This window comes from Otolemur garnettii, unplaced genomic scaffold (genome assembly GCF_000181295.1).
Source record: "Otolemur garnettii isolate 467f Iridium unplaced genomic scaffold, OtoGar3 scaffold00018, whole genome shotgun sequence".
In the NCBI taxonomy this organism is placed as follows: domain Eukaryota; kingdom Metazoa; phylum Chordata; class Mammalia; order Primates; family Galagidae; genus Otolemur; species Otolemur garnettii.
In genome coordinates this window covers 12328242-12355155 of record NW_003852413.1, presented here as the reverse complement: position 1 = coordinate 12355155, position 26914 = coordinate 12328242, and the positions used below count along the sequence as shown (strand labels likewise).

The 26914-nt window shown below is 43.2% G+C and overlaps 1 protein-coding gene across 1 annotated transcript in view; it reads right to left on the bottom strand.

Moving 5' to 3' along the window:
• Positions 1-13393, bottom strand: part of FAM20A (FAM20A, golgi associated secretory pathway pseudokinase) — a 56135-nt gene extending 42742 nt beyond the window's left edge. The window contains exon 1 of the mRNA XM_003786177.2: positions 12583-13393. Within this exon, the coding sequence (XP_003786225.1) occupies positions 12583-12992 (410 nt within the window). The 5' untranslated portion in view covers positions 12993-13393. The remainder of the gene's footprint in view (positions 1-12582) is intronic.
• Positions 13394-26914: the final 13521 nt, after the last annotated feature.

Genomic DNA, 26914 nt, shown 5'->3' with positions numbered 1-26914 from the left:
TTATGTACCCTGATTTTCCCTTTGGCCCACTTTCCTCAACTATGTTATATTTATTTCATACTGTGACATGTCGTAATAATTTTATGATATATCTAAAGATGTAGGTGTAGATTATCTAGCAGACAGTCTTTTATCTATTCTGTTTTGTTTGAGATGGAGTCTCACTTTGTCACCCCTGGTAGAGTGCCATGGGGTCATAGCTTACAGAAACCTCTAACTCTTGGGCTCAAGTGGTTCTCTTGCCTCAGCCTCCTGAGTAGCTGGAACTACAGGCGCCCACCACAGTGCCTGGCTTTTTTTTGTTTGTTTGTTTATTTTTGAGATGGGGTCTCGCTGTAGCTCAGGGTGCTCTCGAACTTGTGAGCTCAGGCAATCGGCACACCTCGGCCTCCCAAAGTGTTGGGATTACAGGCATGAGCCACTGTGCCTGGCCTCTTTTATCTAATATTGCCTTTTGGGAAATATTTTTTTTTTTTTGGCTGGGTCTGGGTTTGAACCCACCACCTTCAGTATATGGGGCCGGCACCCTACTCCTTGAGGCACAGGTGCCGCCCTAGGAAATATATTTTTTATTTTTACCGTAAAAATAAAACAGTAACTTCATGGCCTTTGTCTTTGTCATGGAATGTAACTAAAGTGGGTTGAATGGTCCCCCTGAAAGATGTGTTTGGGACCTAATTCCTGGAACCTGTGAATTTGACCTTATTTGGAAAAAGAGTCTTCACAGAGGTTCAGGATCTTCAGATGAGATCGTCTTGGACTGTTCAGTGGTCCCAAAATCCAGTGACAAATGCCCTTACAGGAGAAAGTCACAGAGAGAAGAGAAAACAGACACGCAGAGAGGAAAAGGGACGAGGTGACGTGACTGTGGAGGCAGAGACCCGTGATGCAGCCACAAGTGAAGGAGGTCACAGCCTCTGGAAGGTGAAAGAGGCAAATAATGGATTCTCCCTGAGAGTCTCCGGAGAGAGTGCCGCCCTGCCAGCACCTCGACTTCGGATTTCTAGTCTCCAGAAGTGTGAAATAGAACATATCTGTTGTTTTAAGCTACCCACAGGGGCAATTTGTTAACAGTAGCCCCAGGAAACAAATAAAGTGAGTGAATTCCCTTTTCAGATCTTGTTCAGGACGTGCTAAAAGAGCCAATGGCTTAGAGACTTCACTTTCAACCTTCCAGGAGGGGGGCACGGCTAGCTGTGGCCAGGCAGTTCACAAAGGGTTCTCTGCCAAGGGATCCCGGCTAGGGAGGCCGAAAGGTTTGGGCTGGAAAACCCATCCTTGACGATACATTTCATTTTCTGATAGCAAATGATACTGAAAACCCATTCTCTGTGTCTCTCCATTATATTAAAATGACATAATGACTATGATTATGATAAACACACACCCCAATTTTTTCCCTGTGTTGCTGTGAAGTCAGCACCAAGGGCGTTTGCATTTATTTCCGTGGAGAAGACTCTGAGAGGTTTGGCCTCTGAAGGTCTCAGTGCAAGGGCAGCACAGCACCTGTGTTTCTTGCTGGAAGTTTTCATCAGGGGCCCTACATAGAGCCACTGTGGACAGCTGGAGCCCAGTCAGCCTGGGGTGATGGGAAAACTGCTCTGTAGTATAATATAGATGGACTGCATGCTTTTCCCTGGGGATTTTCAGGTCAACCTCTTCTTATTAGTTGTACAGACCAATTCTTTTTCTTTCTTTCTTTTTCTTTTCAGCAGTGAGATAATTACAAATTGTTTAAAAGAGCTTTAGGAAGTAGAGAGGACTCTACAGGTTCATGCCGTTAATAGTATTAACCATTATTATCACAAATGCCTTTTAAATAGATAATGGTCTTTGGAAATAACATGCATAAAATATAGGTTCTTAATACAACTGATAAAGAAAAACACATCCTCGTTATTATTTCTAAGTGTGATATGAAAGGAAGTGCTTGGGAGTTTCTAAAGCAAGCTTTAAAATCTTTGTAGGCTGATGTTGTGCACTTGACCCATCTAACCTTGGGAGGATTAGAACTATTAGGGGAGGAAGGCCCAGAGAGACAAAAAGTTACTTTTTAGCGTTTGACCACAAAAAATAAGGGGGGCTCCAGAGGAAGGGGAGCTTAAAGTCTGTAAAACAAATGTATTAAAAACAGAATAAATGAAGGGCTAAACTCTTTGCTTTAAGGAGGAAACTGAAGCTATCTCATCTGTCTCATCAAGAAGCAGAAAGTCTGAGAAAGCTTCCTTAAGGAAGGGCAGGCCAAGAGGCCTCTTGTGGCTGCAAGGACCATAGGGGATAAGAAAGACAATTTTGGAGATGGCTTTGCCCTTGCCCCTGAGGTAGAGCCAGGCCTAAGCCAGTGGGTTGTCCATGCCACGGCAGGTGAGTTAATCTCTCTATTAGTTTGTGAGGACTGCCACAAAATACCCTAGACCGTGTGGCTTCAACAATAGAAATGTATTTTTTCTCACAGCTTGAAGTCCCAGATCACGGTGTTAGCAGGGTTGATTTCATCTGGAGGCCTTTCTTCTCGGCATGCACATAGCTGTCCCCTCTCGGTGTCCTCACGTGGTCTTTCCTCTGTGTACCTTCATTCTTGCTGTCTGTTCTTATAAGGACCCCAGTCAAACTGGATTAAAGCCCACCAATAGAACCTCATTGCTCTTTAACTGCCACTTAAACGGCTCTATCTCCAAAGTCACATTCTGAAGTATACTTGGATTTAGGACTTCAACATATGAATTTTGAGGGACGTAATTCAGTCTGTGACAGCCTCATGAGGTTTTTGAAGGGTTATACGATATTTCTTACACATTGACATATGGAAATGGCTCTTACCACTGTCCCGGAATCTCCCGAGATGGCCTTAATCTACTTCGGCCAGCAGAATATGGCAGAAGTGACATTTAGCAGGTTCTGGGCTGGACTTCAAGAGGCTGTGCAGGGGGTGGTGCCTGTGGCTCAAGGAGTAGGGTGCCAGCCCCATATATTAAGGGTAGCGGGTTCAAACCCGGCTCTGGCCAAAACTACAATAAAAAAACAAAAACAAACAAACAAACAAAAAAACAAGGCTGTGCAGGCTTTCATTCTCTTCTGTTACCTTGAGAACAGGGCTGCTTTAGCCTACTGGGGAATGATAGGCCACATGGAGCCAAGACCACGATTCCAGCCCAGGCCCCAGACAGCCGAGATTAGGGGAGCTGATGCAGCAGCTGACCACAGAGTAAGCCCAGTAGAGACCAGAAGAACCGCTCAGCTGAGGCCAGTCCTGACTGCTGACCTGCAGAGTCATGAGCTGAATAAGTGGTTCTTATTTTAAGGTAACTTTTGGAATGACTTGTTATATAGCAAAAGCTAATTAATACACAGATGCTCTCTTCTGCTCTCTTCTGCTCAGGTGGCCAGAAGCAATGGCAAAGCCATGGGAAAGGGTTATCAGAGAGCAAATGCCATGTTCCTATGAGTGATAATAGCTTGGAGCAGAGGATAAGGGGAGCAGGAGACTTGGGTTTTAGGCACATTAATTTTAAAGACAGGAAGAAAAGAAGTTCACTCTATTCTCAAATATTCTAACTCAGGGGTTTTTAAAATTTTTCTACACGTGGAATCTTCTTTTAAAAAGAAATCTTACACAGTATCCAAATGTATAACATAGATATAATTTGTAATTTATTGCTTTAAACCTAATTTATGTGGCTAAATAGGTAAAATTATAATTTACTTATTTGAGACAGACTCTCACTTTGTTACCCTCAGTAGAGTGCTGTGCAGTCACAGGTCACAGCAAGCTCAAACTCTTGGGCTCAAGTGATTCTGTTGCCTCAGCCTCCCAAGTAGCTGGGACTGCAGGTGCCTGCCACAACAATTGGCTATTTTTAGCCATAGGGGTCTTGCCCTGACTCAGGCTGGTCTTGAACTCCTGAGCTCAAGCAATTCACCTGCCTGGGCCTCCTAGACTGCTATGATTACAGGAATGAGCCACCATACCCGTCCCTATACAATTATTTTTAAAAGTCAGTGAGAACAGAGGGATGGCTTGCCGCTTGTAGCTCAGTGAGTAGGGCACCAGCCACATACACCGAGGCTGCTTTGAGCCTGGCCTGGGCCTGCTAAACAACAATGACAACTGTAACCAAATAAAAGCTGGGCATTGTGGTGGGTGCCTGTAGTCCCAGCTACTTGGGAGGCTGAGGCAAGAGAATCACTTAAGACCAAGAGTTTGAGGTTGCTGTGAGCTGTGACGCTACAGCACTCTACTGAGGGCCACATGGTGAGACTCTGTCTCAAAAAAAAAAAAAAAAAGAAAAAGAAAAAAAAGAACAAGAGGGATAATAGGATTATTAACACAAGCATTCAACATTGGGGGTAATGGAAGACAGGATGAGTTTTAATTTCTATATATTATTTTGTGAGCAGAGTACTGGAAATCCTGATAAACACACACAAGAAGCTGTGATGAGAAACAGCTTTTAACAGCTCACCTTGCAATCTCTGGTTACTCCTCAAATAAAGATGGGAAGAGAAGCCATTTGTCAGCACAGTTGCCTGTGGCAGGTTCAATGTGTTACACTGGTACATAACATGACTGGGTGGGAGCTTTCTTAAATTATATCGAAATTACCTTAAAGTGTACTTTTCAAAGTGAAAATGCAATCCATCACTTGTAGAGCCGGTGATGCACCTCCCAGGGCCCTAGGCAGCTCACAAAGCACACTTGGAAAATGACTTGTCCAATATTTTGATTGCAACAAACTTTGAAGATGCGCTAATCTCAGCAAACAGAGCTACAAGGAGGCCTCAGGGCCACTGACTCTCCCTCTTTATTTCAAAAGAAAGAACTCAGGCCCGAGGAAGAAAACGCTTTCCTCAGGACTTACACAGAGGTATCTTGGCTCCCAGCTGAGTCCTCTTTTTCAGGAGAAAGAGACATGAGCCCATGAATGAGCTGGGTCCGTGCCAATGAGCCAGGTTCACATCAATTTCTGTTTTAAGCTCTGAGAGTAAGAGAATGCACAAATAAATAAATACGGATTTCTATGTCCTTGGGAGGATTTTAATGGTTGGTATATAAAGTCTGCACATGTGAATTTATGATTGAATTTGCTTTACAGAAAAGAAAGTCTTCTTATAATAAAACTCCAGAGTAGCAGCCACAGGAGCCAGAAACTGAGGCAGACATACGTTGGGAAACTTTCTGGCATCTCTAGAAACCATCGTTCCTCCACCACCATGGGAGTCTTGTGCTTGCTGAGTTCAGGGGACACGGTCTTCCCCATACTGGGGAAGAGCCATGTGGGCCAGAGAGTTTCTAATGGTTCCGCCTCCCTGGCACATTGATTGGTTGAGGGATAGGCATCTATCTTAAGCTGACCCAATCACAGCCCTCTCCAGCCTAGCTATATCCCCAGACTTGGCCAATGGGTTTCTTTGCCCAGAATCTTTCCTTTTGGAAATTGGAGAAGCTTTCTTCCCTCTCTGGTCCCAGGGCTGTGGGGACTTGAGCCACAGAAATGGATGAAGACAACAGATGTAGTACAGAAAGGGAGAATGGAGACAAAGGTAAGTCCTTGTCAGAGGCCAATTCCTCTTGCTCTTACTGAGGTCTGGTTACTTGAATCTCTACATTTCCTCTCCCTTCTTTAATTACTTTGAATTGGGTTTCTCCCAAGTGACACTACAGAATCCTGATGAATATAGGCATGTTTTGCAAAAATAATAAACTATTTCCTAGGAAAATGAACTTATGCACAGAATGTGAATTTTGCATGAAACTTAAGGAAAATATGGACCTCACCACCTGAACTTGGTGGAATCCAATGATTCCAGTTTTGTAAGAAAACAAACCCTATAATGAAACTTTTGTTGGATAAGGGACTGGATTTGATTGTGGAATGTAGTTGGTCAATCTGATTTTCTCTAGTGTCTCTGAGGGCTCAGGGGAACATGGGATACAACCATAAGCAGCCACTGGGTGTGCATAATTCTCAACTATGAATTAACTAGGAATAGGGCAAAAAAAGATCACGAGCCAGCTGTGAGGGCAGATAGGATACATTTTCCCCACAAAACCTATGACTGTTCTGCCATTGAAGGAAATGAATCAGAAATATACAAAGTCCATTTCCCTTGGTAAAACTGAGAGCCTGTGGGGCATTTGAATTGGCCAGGAGCTATGATCCGTTCGTCTTTGTAGATTCCACTTTGGTGAGCATCATCAGAAAATATTTACCTATAACCTAGGAAGACTGACCCAGGTGTTGACAGTTGAAGGTCAATTTGCTGAGAACTGTGCTGGCCTTCCAGGGCTCTGCTTTCCTTCAGCAGACATCTTTTCTAGCTCACTAACGTCTCCCAAGTTTTTAAAATCCCATCTCTTCCCACGCCACTTTGTTTTTTATTTTCTTTCTTTCTTTCCTTTTTTTCTTTTCCAATGGTCTAGCTTCTTATTCCATGTACCCGTGTGCCAACACACTCCTTAAGTTTCTCTTTTTCTCCATATTTGACTGAATTTTATTGCCGTTTCCTGGCTTCTTAGGAACTGGTGTCCTCTACTATGCTCTGCTCCCTCGGGCTTCCCAAATTTATTATCTGGTTTATTATTAGTGAATCCAGTAAACGAGGCCTTTTTCTGGGATTTTACTTTGCTTCTTGCCCAAGCCAAGTTCTACTGGCTGCCTCCAATGCTTAGCCTCCAAAACCGGGCTCCGGGGATCAAAAGTCCTGGATAACTGGCGGCCCCAAAGCACTCACACTCAGTTCTGTCCTGATTTCACATTGCAAGCATAGGACATCCTGCCAAGTGGCAGGGCACAAAAAGGGCTAAGCCTTTTTTCCATACTGTGGTTTTCATTAGGCGCATATGCGTGCGTCTGCCTATAATAACGGGTAGGAACTTACGCCTAGTAACTTCTGCTCTGCTAAAAGCCGCAGCTGTTTCAAATGGTATCCCCACTTGGCTTTTAGCCATATGCAAGCCTACTTCAGCAGAAGCCACAGGCTTTCCTCAGCCTCCAGCTTAATGAATAATCACGAAAAATACAGGTCAGCACCTGCCAAGGGGTGGAGCGGGAGGGATTGCTTTGGCTAAGTCAAGGTCTCTGGGTTTTTCATTTTTCTTTAATGCAAGACTTGTTGGCTGTTTTCCTCAGAAAGCACAGGAAGCTGAAGAAATTCCCTCTTCTTGGCAAATGATACTTTCTCAATTTTCCTTCGTGGCTTTTTCTTTTTAAAATTGATTTTATTTAGGCACTGCAATCAGAAGAGCACTCCACATCCAAATTTCAGACTGTCTCAGAACGGGGGTTTTGTTCTAGACTTCCATAGGGGGGAGAAGCTGAGTTCCAGGTGGGGTGATTTTACAGTTGGGATTGTTTTTGTTTAAGGCTATTTTCAAAGGTGATAATAGGCCATTGACTAACAGCCCCCCAATCCTAGTGCTGTCTGTTCCCAATTATTTGTTCCACATATATCTATTTATCCTGGCTCTGAAACAGGAAGAGGGGCAGATATTTTCATGCCAAGAGTGAGTGGCCATTTATTCTCCCATGAAGCTCCAGGCAGCTGCCTGGCAGTTACAGCTGGATATAGTGGACAGCCCTAAAGTATACTATGGTATATATGGAGGTGGGGTAGACATGGGTCAAGGAGGGGTTAGAGTGTTTAGGGGTCATCAGAAAAGCCTTTCCAAGGGAGGAAAAGTTAGGGCCTGCAGGCATCAAAGGACACAGGGTGGTGGAGCTGGTGGTTAAGAGCATAGATTCTGGAGCCAGATCCTTTGGGTCCAGAGCCTGCCTGTGGTTTGCAAGTTATACAACCTTCCCATCCTGTTTCCCCTATAAAATGAATTAACAGTGGTACTGTATTTGTTTTCATTGCTATGTAACAGATTACTATAAACCCAGCAGCTGAGAACAACACGCATGTGTTAGCTCACAGTTCTATGGGCCCGAAGTCCAGCTTGGTATGTTTGGCTGCCCCCTCTGCATGAGGTTTTAGAGAGCTGGAGTTAAGGTGTCTTGTCTGGGCTGAATTCTCCTCTGGAGGCTCTAGGGAAAGATCTGCTTTCAAGCTTGTTCTAGTTGGTGGCAGAATTTATCTCCTTGTGCTTGCAGGACTGAAGTCCCTGTTTCCTCCCTGGCTGCCAGCTGGGACCAATCTCAGCTCCTCGACCCCATCCTAACCCCCGCCATCTCTGGGTCAGTAAAGGCTCATCGAATCTTCATCCTACTTTGAGTCACTGACTTCCTCTTCTCCGATCAGTCCCCCAAAGCTCTCTGTTTTAAGAGGCTCATGTGATTAGGTGAGGCTTACAAGGTAATTTTTCCTTTCCCAAAGATTACTGATCTGGGTCTTTAATCACATTTGTAAAATCCCTTCATGGTGGTACCCATTTTGGCAGCTGGTTGAATAAGGAGGAGGTGCATGTTCTCCAGGGCTGGAAAAACTCAGAGGCCATTTTGGAATTCTGCTTGTCGTCAGCATTTATCGCTACAGACGTCGTCGTAAGGCCTGACCGAGCAAGTGTATGTAAAATGCCTCGCACATAACAAGCATGCAGGAATTGGCATGCAAAACAATTAGCCATTTGGGGTCCCAGGATTGATGAGAACTTAGCTGGGATGAAGGAAATGTGTTGGGGGTTGGGAACTATGAAATAGCCTTCAGTTCTTGGCTGGAGGCGGGCAGCTCATTTTGATCTATTTGGAAATAGGCACTGACAATTTCCCTGGATTTAGGTCTTTGTTGTGGCAATGGCAGCACAGACCATCTTTAGAATGAAGGGGAATAAAACCCTGAACATGGCCTTCTGGATTAGCCCTTTCAGAAGCCATCTGCTTGGAGGCTTTGCTTCTGAGAAGAGTGGAGAGGTTTCTTCTAGCTACATGTCCAGGGATTCAGAAACCACTAAAATAATATCTTTTCCAAAACCAGCCAAGCAAGGCTCTAATTGGGAGAAAATGGGAAATGGAAGTTGAGATCTGCACTCCCTCTGCTAACCACACATAGATCGTGGTTGAGGTCTGTTTTCAAATCGAAGGAGCTCAGCTCCTTTCTTAGCCTGGCATTACTGGCCGAAAAACTAGATGAGGGGCCAAGGCCCTGTTGACTCTGGGAGAAAGGCAAATGGCCACCATCCATGAGTAAGAACCTGGACTTTCATCCACCCCGTGGTTGAAGTGCCTGCTCACAAGAAATCTAGGTTCCAAATGGTCTGGGCAGGATGCAATAAGCAGGAAAGAGATAAAAAGATGGGGGTGAGACTGTATTGTTCATCCCACAGGTGCCATGGGGGAACGGAGCTGCCTTCCCCAAACTCGTAGAATAGACAATCCTTACTTCCAGGAGAATTCCTTTCCCTCTCTCCTGGCTTTCTCTCCTCCTGCTCCTCTGTCTCCCTCAGCTTCTGGATCTTCTCAAAGCTTCTCCCGGAAAAACTTCCGCCAATTTACTCCCCTTGACCAACTGTCATTTTTGAAAAGATTCCCAGACTCTTTGCTGTGATTTTCAAAGACTCGAGGCTAGGTTTTCTTTCAGGGACAGCAAGAGGGAGTAGGAGAGGGGAAGACCAGAGCTTCCCAGGATGGTAAACATGTCCACGCACACACACTCCCTTCCACACTTCTAAGAAATGCTGAATGTATAATTGTAGGACAACGTAGCCTTTCTGATTTTATTGTCCTGAGAAAGATGTCAAGAAAGAAAAGCAGAGACTCATACTTGTGCTGTAGCTGTTGGAGTTTGTATAGGGAGGCATGACCCTGTTTGACCTTGCCTGTTAAGATCAGAGGGTTACAGAGAAACTGACCAAAGATATGCGGGCAAAAGGCCAGACCAAGCCGACCAGTTTTGACACGTCAAGGGACAGATGTTATCTGGCTTAGGCAGCTTGTGGGCCAGGGAAGAAGTACCAAGCTCAGCATCTCAGAATGCAAGGCCAGCGGCAACGGGAACCCTCACCTGTGTTCCAGGTAAGCCTTCTTGCTTCCTCCCTAATTAAAGAAAAGGATGAACAGCAGCACATTTGTGATTTGTTGGTGTATGGCCTGAAATAGTGAAGACTCCATTTCCCTTGTTCCCTGTGCTCTTTCTTCTTCACTATTCAAAACAGGTGCCAAACGTGTCATCAGGCCTGATGGAACCTGGCGTTGTCTCACTGACTGTGACCAGCAGTCGACTACCTGACAGAAACAGTTTCCCTGATTACACTTTTGACTCGGATTGTGCCGTACTTACTCACATTTTGTGGGGGGTGGGGGAAGAGAAGAAGAGAGCAAAGGATAGTGGATTAAGGAGGTTTGCAGAAAACATTGGGGTCAGATAGCACACGGGCAGCCCACCCCCCACGCAGCATGCCTTCCCGTTTTTAACTTAACTAAATATTGACGTCCAATGAACACATATTGATTGAGAGCCCAATACTTACATAGCAATGCACAACCTCCATTTTCCACCATAAGAAATCAAAATTCCATTCAAATGGAATGTACAGAGTGGGGCGGGAAGACCAGCCAATATCTACCTCCCATTGGTAATGAGCTCAATTGTAGAAAGATTTTGACTTTCTACGGTTCCTTATTAGTATGGCGGTGAAAAGAGTAAAAAAAAAATCACTCAGACTAATAGTCTCTACTGGGAAAGGGGTGAAAGAATGTTGATTTGGCTTATTAACTGTACCTCCATTCGTGGGGCAGATGGTTTGCTGATACAATTATTTTGGATAGCACTTGATATTAGGTGTTGGTGTGGTGGCGTCCACATATGGTTATAAATCACTAGATTTTAAATATTGGCAAGGTTGTGGCTATAAACAAGGAGGGCTTGTTTGTGCAAGAGAAAAACAATTAGCGAGGCTGTGCGTGGTAACTTCCTTTGCTGCCTCTTCTACATATTTGTTTGCACTGGGATCTGGAGGCGTCCTCAGCACTCATGGTGTAGCAGGCATGGTGCAGTGTCCTGTCAGTGTTTACAAGTGTGGTGACCTTCCTGGTATGGCCCACAAAGCTGCTGGGGAAATGTGTCACCTTCACCCAACAACACAAAACTACGCTATGACCTCTGAGTTATCCCCCATCGATCTTCTTAAATAGCCAAGACCATTTCTCATTGGTAAATGTGTGCGTGTGTGTGGCTTGTGTTTGTTTTGACACATAAGTGTGGGAATCAAGCTTAAAATTATTTTAAAAACAGCTCGGTGAGAAAGAATCTTGCTTTTCTGCCAAAATATTCCCTCAGCAGTTCCTTCAGGACCAAAGTGACACAGGGAAGCTGAAGGCTACAGAAATCTGACTAAATGAACACGGATCACATTTACAAAAGCAAGCGACTTTGACCGCAATCTCTTGTTTTGAAATCGGCAGGAGACACATAGATAACTTTTTCTGAGGGCAAAATTTCCTAGTTCACTGATCCAGACTCCTCTGTTATTGACGAAATAAAGGTAATATTGAAGATGACAGTGCCGGAGAAGCAATCTCAAATTGCCCTTTATTATTGCACGCAATTAGCAAGGCAATTGAGAACCATTTTCTTTCTAATATAAAATCATCGGCCATAGAGCAGCAATTGAAATTCATCACTGTGATTCAGCCAGTAACTCAACTTCTTCCTTTTAAAAATTTTTCTAAATTTTTCCCCTTCCCCCAGTGTCAGCACTACAGAAAGAATAATGAGCAGTTAAATTGGGCTAGCTCTGAGTTTCCACAGAGATTTATGGCCTACCCATCCTCCAGAGGGGCTGTGAAACCACACATGACATCTCATTTTGAAATCTCTTGTATTAAGAAGAGATGGGTGTGGTTTGCAAGTGAACTCCGTATGTTAGTGACATTCAGACAAGTTCTATACTTCCTAAAGGCTTCCTGCCGTTAGCTGGAGATCTCTCCAAAGACCATTCTGCCTCTCCCAATGCCGCAGTTTTTAAAAAACCAAGCATCCTTCTTAAGCCTGACAAATTCCCGGGCAGATTTCCCTCTCTTGCAGAAGCATCAGGCCTCCTCCAAGTTAGTTCGTATCATCACACTAATAAAAGATTATAACACTGCCTTCAAATTCTAACACTCGACAGAGAGGGACAAGCCATGTTTTAAATAAGAACAGTGGGGTGGCTGTGTCAGTGATCCGAGCACGTATCTTCTGCCCGGTCCATCCACCCTTGTGTTCGCTGACAGAGGGCAGAGGGCTTGAGGAAGAGGGACAGTTTTGGTGCTTGGGTCTGCCCCAAGAGCAGGGGTTAAAAGCTGAATTCGAACCAGCTCTCGTGTTGCTCTGTTTGGGGACAAAACCAGCAATGGCCTTCTACATCGGGACCAAGAGAAAGGGGGTGGGCACGGACCCGGGAACCGGAGTGGGGCTAAGCAACGAACACACCAGGAGCCCAAGGGGAGGGGCTCCGAGCGTTTCTTCTCTGCACGGCTGCATAGAAACTTTTTCTGGAACTGACATGTCACTGCAGGACTGAACTCTGAGGTCCGCCACGGCAGGTGGGGTCAGAGGAGGGAACACTCTAAGCCCGGTGCCAGGGGCGGCGAGGGAGGCTAGAAAGGGGGCGCGAGGAGGCCGGAGCTGGCGCGCGCTCTCGGGTCCCCCAGGCGGGGTCCTCACCTGTTCCAGCGGGCCACCTTCCTCCGGTAATACCGCAGCGCCTCCTGGCTGGCCAGCAGCGAGTCCTCGGGTCCAAGGAGTGGCGGCTCCTGCCGGACATTGTACAGCGGGTGGGCGAAGAGGGCCTGCAGCTTGGAGCCCGAGCCGCTGCGACCGCCGCCGGCCGGCTCAGCCCTGGGCCGGGCTCGGGAAAAGTTGTGCGCGACTGTGCCGGGGGCCGAGGAAGCTGCGGCTGGGGCCGGAGCCGGGGCCGGGGAAGAGGCGCGCCCGGAGCAAGGGCAGCCCCGCGGGCGCTCCCGGGTCCGCAGCTGGCGCTGCACTTGGGGCCAGAGGTGGAAGTAGAGGTCAGCGGAGAGCAGCGCGCCCAGCAGCAGCAGGGTCAGCAGGCGGTCCCGGCGCAGCCCCGGCATGGCCCAGCCCGGGCGCGGGTCGGCGGGGGACGCCGGCCAAGGGGAGCGCTGGGGGCAGGCGGGCCGTGTCCGGTGACCCGAGAGGGCGCCCGGGGCGCAGGCAGAAGACGCTCCTGGAATCCCCCAGTGGGCCGGCCGGGCTCGGTGGGGCCGGAATGCTCACCGCGCGGATTGGACCCCCTTTGAGGCGTGTCGCCCCTGAACTTGGTGACAGGATGCACAGATCGCCCGGGCTCGAGGTGGCGGGTTTCGCTTCTCCGCGCCAAGTAGAGCCGAGAGGGTGCGGGAGGTGGTTTCCCGGGGGTCCGCTTCTTGTACCTTTCCCCCACACACCCGCTCTCTCGGGCGCCCGCGACAGGCGACGGGGCCCCAGGGCGCGGGTGCTTGCTGCCACCGCAGGCAGGCGGACAGGCGGCGGGGCAGGGGGCGACGCAAGGAGGAGCGCGGAGAGCAGCGGAGGCGGGTGGCTGCGGAGCCCCGGGCGTGTCTCCCGAGGATGCGGTCGCTGGGCTGCTGCTGCAACTGTTCCCGCGACTCCTTTTGCGGGCAGTGGGGACACCAGTGCCCACAGCTGGCACCAGCGGCAGGAGCTGGGAGTTGGCGAGCAGGGGCGGCTCCAGGGAGCTTGTCTGCGCGCCCGGACTCCCAGAGGCAGAGGTAATGCGGGGCCTCCCCACGCCTGGCCTGGCGCCGGCACCTCCGCCCACTCTCAGCTGGCACCTGCCTCTGGCGCAGCTCGACAGCCAACTCCCCAGCCCTCTACGGGCTCTGCCTGTCCACCTTGTCACCCGACCCACTGCCCGCACCCATCCCCCTCGCTCCAGGCGTCCCACTGCCCCTGCTCGGGTCTGGGTCTAGACACTTCTGGGGATTCAGGCGAGGCGTTTGGAGTTTTTTACTATCATTTCTATTTTTAGAAAACAGACAACAGCCCCCTGAAAGCCTTGTCTGTCATCTCAACTGGACATATTTGTGTTTGGGGGGGTGGGTGCATCTTCTTTCTCCGTATCCTCCCACCGAGAGGGGGCACAAGCTACATTCCAACCACTAAGGGCGCGCACGTGGCACGTAGTAGGCTCTCAAGAAACACCCATTTGGTGAGTGAAAGATCTTGGCCTTTAAAAATAAGGCACCAGTTTTACCTAGAATCTTGGCGATTTCCTGTTTGGATGGAGTTTGAGTCCTACACCCTGCCTGCACTTTAGAAAGAGGAAATGTTTCTTGCGCTGAAGGAGGGAGGGGCCCTGGTGACCCCACTCCGAACTTTGGAGTGTGAAAGTAGTCCACCCAAATGAATCACTGGAGTCCAGCTCTCGCCTGAGATGCTGTGAGGTAATGTGTCCTCCCCCCACCCAACTTTCCTTTGAGGAAGAGGGTGGGCCCGGAGCTCCTGGTCCTCATTAATAACCTGGTAGTATAGGAAAGCACAAGCCCCTCTCAGGAGGCGGCTCCACCCTGCCCAAAGTTCAGGAAAAGGCATCTCTTGCCATAAGCTGCCTGCCTTGGCAGCAAAGCTTCCTGTGTATGTTAATTCTGCTCTTTAACCACCTCCCTTCCTTGCTGCAATCAACTTGCAGACGTACTTGGACTTGGTTCCGACAGAAATCTTTTTCCTGTGGTTCAGTGGAAGATTTCTTGTGGCTCTGGCCATCCCTTATCTGGGGGGTGTAGTAGAAACTCTGTTCGAGGGTATAATAGAGGCTTAATTGAATTAAAGTGATGCGTCACATCTGAGAAATGCATCCTTAAGCAATTTTGTCATTGTGTGAACATCTTGGATTGTACTTAAATGGTACAGCCTACTACGTGCACACCTAGGCTATATGGTCTACCGGATTACTCTAGACTACAAACCCGTTGGGCATGTTCTAATTTTATGGGACCACCATTGTATTGACTGAAATATCATTCTGTGGCCTCTGACTGTATTTAAATTGCTTAGCCTAGCCTCTGGCTCATGCTAAATAAGTGTGAAATAGGTTTGCCATAGTTAGATGACTCTGGGCTGCAGTAGTGCTCTACTACTAGGTCAGCTGGGAGACTGTTGATGGGTAGGACAAAAACAGAAAAGATGGAAAAGGAAGTTAGCAAAATGGCACTGTCTTCCTGAGTACAATATTGTGGCCTGCATGCCCAGACCAACTGAAAAACCCCAAGGGGATAGTATTCCCAGCCTCCTTACTCACCTGGGTATGGGGGGCATTTTGAGGGGTTCTTGAATCTTTTCATTTTTTAAATCTGGAATTAAGTGTGTATATATATATATATTTTTTTTTTTTTTTTGAGACAGAGTCTCATTATGTCACCCTTGGTAAAGTGCTGTGGCGTCACAACTCACAGCAACCTCCAACTCTTGGGCTTAAGTGAGTCTCTTGCCTCAGCCTCCCACGTAGCTGGGACTACAGGTGCCTGCCACGTCTGGCTATTTTTTGTTGCAGTTGTCTTGCTGTTTAGCAGGCCTGGGTCAGGCTCAGACCTGCCAGCCTGGGTGTATGTGGCTGGCATAGAACAGTAACCACTGTGCTATGGGCACTGAGCCTGGAATTAAGTTTTAACTGGGGTCCCATATCTGAAAAACTTTGCACCTTCTGATGTATCTCATTAGGCATCCTGGCCAGTGGATGAAGGACTCACCCACAGAATGGTGGTGCTGTGTCTGTAACACTATGGCAGACAGGTGTCTGTTTTTCTGGACTGGCATGGGACACGGAGGTGAAGCTGTCACATGTCTTGCCACTTCAGTTTTCCTCAACCGATGGGGAGACTGGAGCCTTAATAGACTCTTTTGTCTGGCTACTATTTAGGGAACAATACTTCTAACTTGTTTGGAGATTATGTTAACATATTTTTTTTTCCTGCCCTTTAAAGGTCAAGGGCAGAAATGCACACGGAAGTCAGATATTAGTGTGAATGAAATTTGAGTAGGAGAGTGGAAATTCTACCAGCAGGATTGGCTGGTCAGATGGCACTGTCCTTAAGGTTTGCCTCAAGTCTCTTTCCTTCTCCCACCAAAGACCCTTCCCTTTCTTCTCCTCCTCTCATCCTTCATGTCGTGGTTCCTGATTTCTTCCCCAGCCTCATGTTCACCCTTTCCATTCACTGAAGTTATCCTAAGTTGCTGCTTGCTTCGGCCCATCATTCTTTGTCAGGCTTCCTGTTGGACGTCCATCCCCCTTTTCCATGTCTACTGCTCTTTTTGTCTCCAGAGCTTCATAATTTCTTCCATAGACTTGCACATAGGCTCCTGACTGGTCTGTTTGCTTTCCCTGCTACTCATTCTCCTGCTAGAGTGAGCTTTCTAGAAAGCACATACTCCTAAACCCCTCCATACCTCTCCTTGTCTCCTGATTAGCTCACTCGTTGTGACGTAACTCTGCCCGATCTGGTTTCTGTCTCCCCTCTTCTTTATGTGCTCCGCTCTTGTCTTCATCACATCATACTTTCTGCGCTTCCCAAGTGCTTCAAGCTCCCACAGATGTGCCTAAACTTTAATAAAAAGCTCTTTTTCCTTTTCCTACCTGGAAAACACTTGTTGTCCACCCAAGCTTTGGCCACTTGTGTTTTCTCTGATGCTTGCCCTCAAGCCTCTTAAACTCAGTGTCAGGTGCTGTCATGTGCTCCCTGAGGCCTCAGATATTCCTCTGTGACAGCGTCAATCCTGCTGTGTTTAGCTGTTAGTGTGTTAGTGTGTTAGGGGTTGAATGTCCCCTCTCAAATTAATATGTTGAAATCCCAACTGCCAATGCCTCAGAGGGTGACTCTATTTGAAAATAGAGTTGTTGCAGAAGTGATTAGTTAAGATGCAGTCGGAGTAGGGTGGGCCCTTAATCCACTATGACTTGTGTCCTTATCAAAAGGGGAAATTGGAGCATAGAGACCCACACCTAGGCAGAACACCATGTGAAGATGAAGATGGAGATCTAAGTAATGCTTCTACAAGCCAAGGAATGTCAAAGATTTCCAGCAAACACCGGAAGCTAGGAAAGAGGCTTGGAACAGATTCTGCCTCACAGCCCTCAGAAGAGACCAACTTGCTGTCACCATGACCTTGGAGCTATAACTCTAGAACTGGGAGACACTAAATTTCTGTTGTTTGTGGTGCTTTGCAAGAGCAGCCCTTGCAAATTAACATAGGACATGTCTGTCCTCCTCACTGGAGCATTAGCTTTTGAGTATAGAGGGAGAATGTTACTTATCCATGTACACAGATCTCTAAAGATGGGGGCTTATCATTTGGGAAATGCTCAAAAAATGTTTGCTGAGTGAGGACGGGGATACTGGCCGTCTATGCAACTGAGGAATCTCTTTCAGGACCTACTACAGGGCCTAACAGACCCTTAACTATTGCCTACAATAAAATGGCATAGTTTTGGGCGCTATAGGAGACGTAAATATATGACACGGTTATTTCTTGCCTTTTGTGATCATTATGGAGGCAAGATCTATCTGTACTTATAAGGCAAATAAGAAAAAGTACGAGGCAGTATGCCGAGCAGATTAGGAATCTGTGCTGCTGCATGCATTAAGAGGAGCAAATACAAGTGCACTTGTGTTTCCTTTTAGTCTAGCTAAATATCAAGCTCTCTGCTTCTAAGAGTTAAATAGTGAAAACAACAGGGTCACCATTTAAACACCAGAGTTCCTCAGTCTGTGAAGGTTATGCTCTATTTTTGTCTTGCACGTGGTCCCCTGTTGCTTAGCATATGACTAGTTCTTCGTTTGGTTGATTCTCTACACTAAACTAGAGCTCTGTAAGTTCAAGGCTAACAGGCTTTTTCCTTCCTTTCCCTCCATTTATAGGATTTCATATATAGCAAGGCATGCAGATGATAATTAATAAATTCTTGTTGGCCCATGTGTACTCATCTATGGAGGTAGAGAGTGGTTTGGGAAAGATTATTTAGGATGAAAAATGTGGATTTAAAAAAATTTTGCCTCAGATAGGTGTTAACTACTTTACTTAGTTAGAACATGTAATAGAATCTCAGTGGGCCTATTGAGGAGGCAGTCAGAGAAATATAAAGAAATAACTATGCTAAATGTAGATGTCTATGTCCCCTTAGAGTTTTCATTACAGTACAGATGTGTGTGAGGGCAAGGCTGCCTTTGCCTGCTAGCTGTCTCAGCAAACAGAGAGGGGAAAGAAGCAATTAAACTTACTATGAATAACAGATCCAGAATGGAATGAGGTTCAGAAACCTCATATTGATTTAATGTGGCATCTAATTACCTTATTCTGAACTAGAAAGTCTAGAATTTTCTATTATGATCAAAACATAATGCCTCATTATAAACCAGAGATTTCTCAAAGTGTAGACAGTGGATCAGAATTACCTGTTATGTGTTTATAAAAGCACAAATTCTAGGACCACATTGGATTTAGTGAATCAGAATCTTTAGAAGTGGGGCCAGGAATATGCATTTTCAATAAGCTGATTCTTATTGGTTTGTATGTTTCTGACATATGCTGAAGTTTGGGAGTCATGGTTAAGAGGATGGTGCTAATAAGAAAAAAGTCATATTTGATTCCAAATAGTCCAGCTAGGAGTCATTATCTAGCACTGGCTATTTAACTTGTGTCATGAGGTCAGAAGGAGGCTGAAGAGAGAGAGTCCATATGTATGCTTGGCCCAGAATAATCCCTCACTACTCCTGGGGAACACAAACAAATAACTTAAGTGCCTGTTCTTTACAAATCATGAGTAGGAGTGTGATCTTGCTATAAAAAGTCTTGGTTATACTTATTAATAAATTTCTCTTAGGAAACTAAATTACCTTCTCTAGGCTTCATTTTGAATATGCAACATTGAAGTGAATGATTTCCAAAATCCTCGTCAGTCCTAAAAAATGAAAATCTTACATTTTTTTCTATTAAACATATAATAACCATGCTCTTTTGCATAACTTTATTCCCAGTGCAAACTCAATAATTGAGATGGCAAACCAGGACATTGTGGAGGGAAGGTCAGAGCACTGGACTAGGAGTTAGAGGGCTTAGACTGTGGGCCTGGCTCAGTCATAACTAGCTTGGTGGCATAGGATTAATGATTGTATGTCTCTAGGTTTCATTTTCCTCACATGTAAATAAGTATTTTGAGTTGGACAATTTGAAAGTTTCTTTCTAGAATTAATTTCCCTTCAGAAATGATGATGAAGTAAAGACATTTTTAGATGAAAGGCAACTATGAGAACTCATTACCCACAGGCCTGCTATAACAGAAATGCTAAAGGAAATTTTCCCAATGGAAGACAAATGCTACCAGAGGGAAACCTTGAACATCAGGAAGAAAGGAAGAGCAAGTTGGCCTAGCAATTATCTAGGTAAATATAGATAAGATTATTTCTTTCATCTTAAGTTTTAAAAAATATGTGTGATCATTGAAAATTATTGTAACATTATCTGATGGAATTTCAATGTATGTAGATGTAATGCATACGATTGCTACAACATGAAGGGAAGAAAGTGAAGGACTATATACTGGTAAGGATTTTGCATTCTACTTCAAAGTGGTAAAATACTAATTCTGAATAGACTGAAGAACATTAAGTCTATATGTTAGAATCCCTAGATTATAGTCCTATGCTATAGTAAGAGATACAAAACTAAAACAAAACTACACTAAGAAATATAATAAACAGTTAATAAATATACTAAGATGAAACAGAGAAAAGAAAGCAGAAAAGGGGGAAAAAGGGAAAGAGAAACAAAAAATATAAAGAATACACAGAAAACAAATTATAAAATGGTAGACCTAAACATAAACATACTATAATTATATTAAATGTAAATGGTCTAAAGACACTAATTAAAAGACAGAGATTGTCAGAGTGGATTAAATTTAAAAAATCCAATATTATATTGCCTGTAAGAAGTCTGATGTATACATAACCACAGGCAGGCTAAAAGTAAAAGGATAGAAAATGATATACCATACAAACACTAATCAAAAGAAATGTCGAATTATCATATTAACATATAATTAGACAAAGTAGGCTTTAGAGCAAGCAAAATAATCAAGCATAAAAAGGAGCATTACATAATGGTAAAAGAGACAATTCCTCAAGAAGACATAGTAATCCTAAATGTTTTTGTCTCTAACAATAGAACTTCAAAGTATATGAAGTATAATAAAACTGAGAGGATAAATGGACAAATTCAACAATTATAGCTAAAGTCATCAATGTTCCTTTCTTTGTCAGTAGCAGAACAAATAGAAAATCATTAAGGATAGAGAAGAACTGAAGAACACGATTGCCCAACTAGATCTAATTACAAATGTATGTGACGTTTACCAACATAGAGTATATCCTGGTTATGAAACAAGCATTAAAAAATTTAAGAGAATAAAAACCATACAAATTGTGTTCTCTGTTCATAATAGAATTAGACTAGAAGTCAATGACAGAAAGGAACCTGGTGAATTTTTAAACATTTGGAAAGATAAACATTTACTTGACACATGACCCAGTAATCCGCCATTAGGTATTTACCGAAATGAATTGAAAATTTATGTGTGCTCAAAAACCTGTCTATGGGAGGTAGCTTTATTAATAATTGCCACAATTAAATATCCAGATGACCTTCAATGGGCAAATAGGTAAACTATTGTGTGTCATACAATGGAAAATTACTTATTAATAAGAAAACAAAATGTTGATATATACAACAGCATCTCAAAGACATATGAGTTATTGGACCCAGTCTTAAAAGGTTGATGATTGTATGAATTACACTTATATAATAGCTTAGAAATGCAAAAGTTGTGGCAAAAGAGAATAGATCTTTGGTTGCCAGGCATTAGTTGTGACCACAAAGGAACAGCATAGGGAGTTATTTCAGGTGATGGATTGTTCTGGATTCTCATTGTGATGGTGGTCATATGAATCCATACATGTGTTAAAACTGACAGGGCTGATAGGTTGAAAAAAAAAAAAAGAGTTAACTTTATTGGTCATATTATTCAATTAGCTCCATGTTAAAAACAACATAAATAAAACAAACAATGCATACTTCCATCCAAAAGGATTTTTTTCTTGTAGGATAGCTTATTAATAGCAAAGAATGGTGAAAAGAGCAAATGTCTATCCATAGGAGAACAAATTAATGAATTGTAGCATGATTTTAGGGAATGAGAAATAGCATTTAAAATAAAAGGAGTATAACAATATTTTCTCAACATAGAGACTTCTTCAAGTTGTAAAAGAATATGAATACTTAACATATGTGTGTGTAGCAGTACAATACTGTTTAGATAAGCCTCAAAACTGGCAAAATAATTTTTGATATTTATGAATACTTATATGTGTAGTAAAATTACAAAAATCTGCATGAGAATAATGAACACTGTCTTAGTCAGTTTGGGCTGCTATAACTTTTGTCACAGTTCTGGAGGCTAGAAAGTGAGCAGACCTGGCATCTGATGGGGAGATTATTTTTGGTTTGCCAAGAGCATACAATGGTCTTTTTATCCTCTAATAAGGGCACTAACCTCTTTCATGAAGGCTCCACCCTCATGCCCTAATTACCTTCCAAAGGCACCACATTTGAATATCATTAATTGGAGATTTAGGCTTCATATGAATTTGGGGGCATGCAAATATTCTGTCCTTAGCAAATGCCAAATTCAGCACAGTGGTTACATATAAGATTGAAGTGAGAGAAAAGGGATTATTGACTGTTATACATGGGGCTTCTCTAGCATGTGAAGTGATTTATTTCTTAGAAAAAAAATCTGAAGGCTCTATTACAAAATGTTAAAAGTTTGACAAAGTTGGGTGGTGATATGTGTATATTGACCATTTTATTCTCTATACTTCTAGTATACTTATAATTTTAGGTCATTAAAAACTTGATTTATTTTGTGGCCTCATATCCTGGGAAATTCTGGTTTTTCAAAGAGACAGTTGAGATAAAGTGTCAGGCTTTGATGTCAAGGTGAAGCAAATTAATTAAGGCCAGCACTCAACAAATTTGTCTAACTTTTTTAAAGGACATACTTGACAGAGGGCAAAAAGTCAAATAATTTTGACTTAAATTAACTCAATTTTATATTTTGGAATGGGAAGAAATCCACAAACTTTGTGTGTAGCTTCTTTGATACCATGTAATTCTTTTGAGCAGCACCCCTTACATATATTCTGTGAGCTTTGGATGCCAGATGGAACAACAGCAGATGTGTTTTCCTGGATTCAGTTTTTACTACCTGGATGGCACAGCTATTTTCAAAAGGTGGGAAGCTGGGACTTTTTAGGTCTTCAGAAAGTCCTACCTTGAAGTATTTTAACTATTGTCTGGTAACTCCTGATATCCATTAAATGAATTTGCAGCTAGTGGGGGAGACCAAAATTAAACAAATGTAATACAAATAAATAATCTTGTTCAGGCTCAAAGTCTCAGAACATCAATACAGCTAAAATAAATAGAAATGACTCTAAAAAACTTTGAAAATTAACATAGGTCCTTTTTCAATTTTAATTCTTATTTTTTGTAAGTCTTTGCTCAATAACATTCAGGGGCTGGAGGAGTGGGGATTACATTATGGAGGTATACAACAATTAGCATTCTTTTCTAAACATCCTTAATTCATATCGTTCTCTTCACAAAGTCTAGGCTTGTGGTTTCTCCCTTTCACCCATTCATTCTACTCCCTCAACCCTCCATGAGTGTTCTCTTCTCTTTCATTGCTCCCCAATATTCAGGGTGACCTGCCTTTCCCCCATTGGCTACCATTTCCCTCTCCCATCCCTGTGCAGTTCAGCCTTACAGAAGCCTATTAGCTGCCTGCAGAATTAAAGGACCCTTCTTTTCTGGAAGGAAAAATTCCAATATTTGTAATATATTAGTTATAATAATAGGTTACCTCTGTCAAATGAAGAATCCTAAAATTACCAATTACAGTTCGGACAAGCCTAATGACATAATGACATCATCTCACTTCACTTTGATATCATCAAAGCCTAACCACTTATCTCAACTGTCTCTTTGAAAAACTAGAATTTCCCAGGATACCAGGCTCTTTTTTTGGTGTGTGTGTGTGTATTTTCAGTTTGGAAGTAAGATTGATGCCTGCAGCCCAAGTCTATGCTGAACTAGTCATGCCCTATTCCTCTCTCTAGGTTGGACTGAGTCCCACATATCACAAGCTTCAACTTACATGAATTTGTGTGTTAACAGTTGGTAACTTGGCAAAGGCAAATGTACCCCGTGGCCTCTACATTCTTCTTCTGTTCTTCCCTAGAGATATGGTGATCATATTTTATCAACTAAAAATCTGGACGTAAGTTCCAATGCATGGTTTCATACATGCTTTTATAATGAAACAATGCATTAAACAGCATGGGCTTCCTATCTCAGAAAATACAGGAACTACAAGTGCTGTAACCAGGCACATTTGTAGATCCCTTACTTCCATTTGGTGTCTCAGATGCAGCCTTAGAGGGACAAAGGTGTGGTCATGACTGGAGCCTGCCATTTTCAAAGCCAATTGCTGAGCTCTGCTGAGGAAGGTGACAACTCTGAGAGATGGCTCAACAGCCCCTTATTTTCCTGATGCATTTACTTTTAATTATACAAATAATGCAGGAAGATTTTCTCTTTGTACAATATTTGCACAATGTACAAGATTTTAGAGCTATAAATGAAAGTCTCACTTCCTCCTCTTCCTTCTCTATACCATTTCCTTTTTCCAGAGGTAACTACTATTTGTTTGATGTGACTCCTTCCAATGCAATATATCCTCAGATGGTTTTGCCTCCACCTTACAAGTAATCAGAGGAATGCAAATTAAAACAACTGACAGGGCATCATTTTTTTCAATCCTATTTTTATTACAGAGATATTCAGAATTGGCCAGGGCTTAAGGAAGGAATCGTAATTTGAAGGCAACTGTTCAGAAAGTTAATTCGGTAATGTAAATGCATATAGACTCTGTATCAGTCAGGGTCCAGTTAGGAGATGGAAAGCATACCAATTGTTTGAAAAGGAAAAATTTAATAAAAAGAATTTTTAACGAGCAAAAGTGATAATGCATCTCTAAGGAGAGCCGGAAGTAGCAGCTGCCAAAAGAGAAGGTATCACTTCAAAGCTGAGGAAAAGTGGGCAATGGGGGAACCAAGGTCTAGGAGAGTTTCCTTGCCCGCAACCTAAGGCTAAAATTTAGACCTCTTTGTAAAGGGTGTGTCTACCACCGGAAAATCCAGCCATTGATGGCAAAGAAACCTTCCAGTTATCAGGCCATGTTGATCTGTAGAAGTGTCCTTGGGACGGGGAGACAGGTGTCTGAGGTCATGGCCAGAGATACCCAGACAGCCACAGGGTGGTAGGGGGAAGTTTGACCTGATAGTGTGGTTGGAGCTAGTTTTTGAGGGCTGCAAGGATCCCCTGGAAATACTACCCCAAAGGGAGGACTGAGACCCAGAAGGGAAGCTCCTTCTCACCGCTGCTGCCTTGCAGTGCTCCTCCAGCACCCCTGTTGAAAAAAATCTATCCTTATGCCAACTGGTGAAGGAGAAATGTTTACAGGGTCCAGCTCCAGTTTGACAAAGAGGGAGAAAGAAAGGCAGGTTTGGAACTAAGAGATAATAAATTGATAACTGGCACATCTTTTGACTTCCAAATTTTATTTGTAAAAGTTTATAGAAATTGTTAAAAGTGTTCATAAATATTTAGGTAAAAATAGTTTTTGCAACATGGAAAAAATTTGAAACAAGCTCAATGTTCAAAAATGGAAACTGCTTGAGCAAAATAGTCGTTCATCTATAAGGTGAAGCCATATTTTTGCTTGTTATGAAAAGGCGTTTATAATCATTCGATGGATAAAGTGTGTTCATAAAAATATTACATATGACCCATTAAAAATGTGCTTATACATAGAAAAAAACCCTTGAAAATTTGGTGTCTCATCACTGGTTTCTTGATAGAATGTCTGGTTCACAGTTGTTCAATAATATTTATTTATAGAAGTCTGTTCTTTCACAACTCTGGATACCAGTGGTGGTAAATCAAGGGGCGTTCTTCCTCTGAAGGCTGTAGGAAAAATGCTTCTTTGCCTGTTCCAGATGAGGAAGCTCCAGACATTTCTTGGCTCGTGGCAGCATCACTCTAATCTCTGCTTTCATCTTCACGCGGCCTTATCCTTTGTGCATTTTTCTTTTCATATAAGATACTTGTTATTGGATTGAGGGCCTACTCTATAATCTAGACCTCTCATTCTGAGAACCTCAATATGATCACGTTTGTCTTCATAAAGACCCTTTCTCCAAGTAAGGCTATATTTATAGGTTCTAGATAGACATATTTTGGGGGGAGGTAGGATGAGAGCTGAACACCGTTCAATCCTTCAGCCCACTGCAATATTTTACAGTGGTTTCTTTGGATGGTTCTAAATTTATTTCTCATGTGTTTTTTTTGTTTGTTTTTGCTTATCACTGTGTTTATGATTTTTATGCCAATATCTTTATATGCTTTTGAATTAAAAGGAAAGTAAAATGCATTTGGCATGGGACAATTGGGAGATTACCAAGAAATCAGCATTACTAAGAAATGCTGATTTAATCATCTTGAAGATATGGCTGAACCCATGGTTCACAAAACCCTAAGTAGTGGTAAGCACTTAGAAGAGGAAACAGAATAAGAACATAAAGTAGCACAAGAGGAGGGGAGAAATCATCACAGAGAGACCTAAATTCATTTATGCTGCATGGCAAACGACAGAACTCCCAGCTGAAAGCTGACACAGGCAAGCTGGTATCCAGAAATCCATCTTTAGTCTTTGAGATGTCTTTGAATTGAGCAAATTTGAGGTCTGTGCAACACTCACCATCAAGGGCGGCGGACCAAGTTGGGAATCTTTCTGCGTTACAGACCTCCCCTCCCCTTTCCTCCTCATGGTATGATTCATTGATGAATTCTTAGAAGATGTTGCTCCATTAAAACAGGAAGGTCTTTGACGTCAAAAGATCTGAGGATGAAAGGCATTATAAAAGGCTGTCATCTTCTTTCTTTTATTTAGAGAGGCAATCTTTTCAAAGGAAAAGGAAGGAAGGCATGGGAATTAGGGCATACTTTTTTTTATATCTCGTAAAGCAGTAGATATTTTATTTCTAGTTTCTTTGGGGGACAAATCTTTTTTTGTTCTAAAGCTTGAAGCTTAAATCTCTATCTAGAAACATGGCTGAATATCAAGTGTTGGATTCAAGGTTCTAATGTTGTCTGGAAGAAAAATAAATGTGACCTGGGTAGAAGATAATACTTAAAAAAAAGTTAGATTAATTAAAAAATAAGCACTACCAATTAATAAAAGAAAAAGGAGAGTATACATTACAATTGTTAGAAAACGTCTGATTTCAGATTGATGCTTCTTAACAGAGATGTTAACATGTCAAAATGTCAGTGAAATGAATGAATACATTCCTAAAATATAAGAGCTTAGGCTTTGTAGGACAGATAATTTCTGTTGCAATGACTCAATTCTGCTATTGTACATAAGCGGCATGTAAACAAAGGGGCATGAATGTGTTCCAATAAAACTTTATTTATAAAAACAGGTGGCAGGCCAGATTTAGTCTATGGATGGTAGTTTGCTAACACCCCTCACCCCGAAAGAGAACATCAGAGAGTTGCAATAGTACACTGACAATAGTGGCTCTCTGACACAGCAGATTTTTCTTTGATTTGTTGTTTTTCTTATAAGAAGGAAATACCAACATATTTGTAGGTATCTGTGCTTTTTTTTGGAGATTAATTTACACCAAGTGATTGACATAAAAGAAAGAAGGAGAAAATGAACTCTGTCTTTGTGAACTAAGTTGTTGGATTCTCAGAAACAAGAATCTTTTGAATGAGCTCTAGTCTGGCCATTGTGTTCTGGGACAATGTTTAATATCTGCCTTATAAATTCATCTTATTATATGGAGTTTTTACC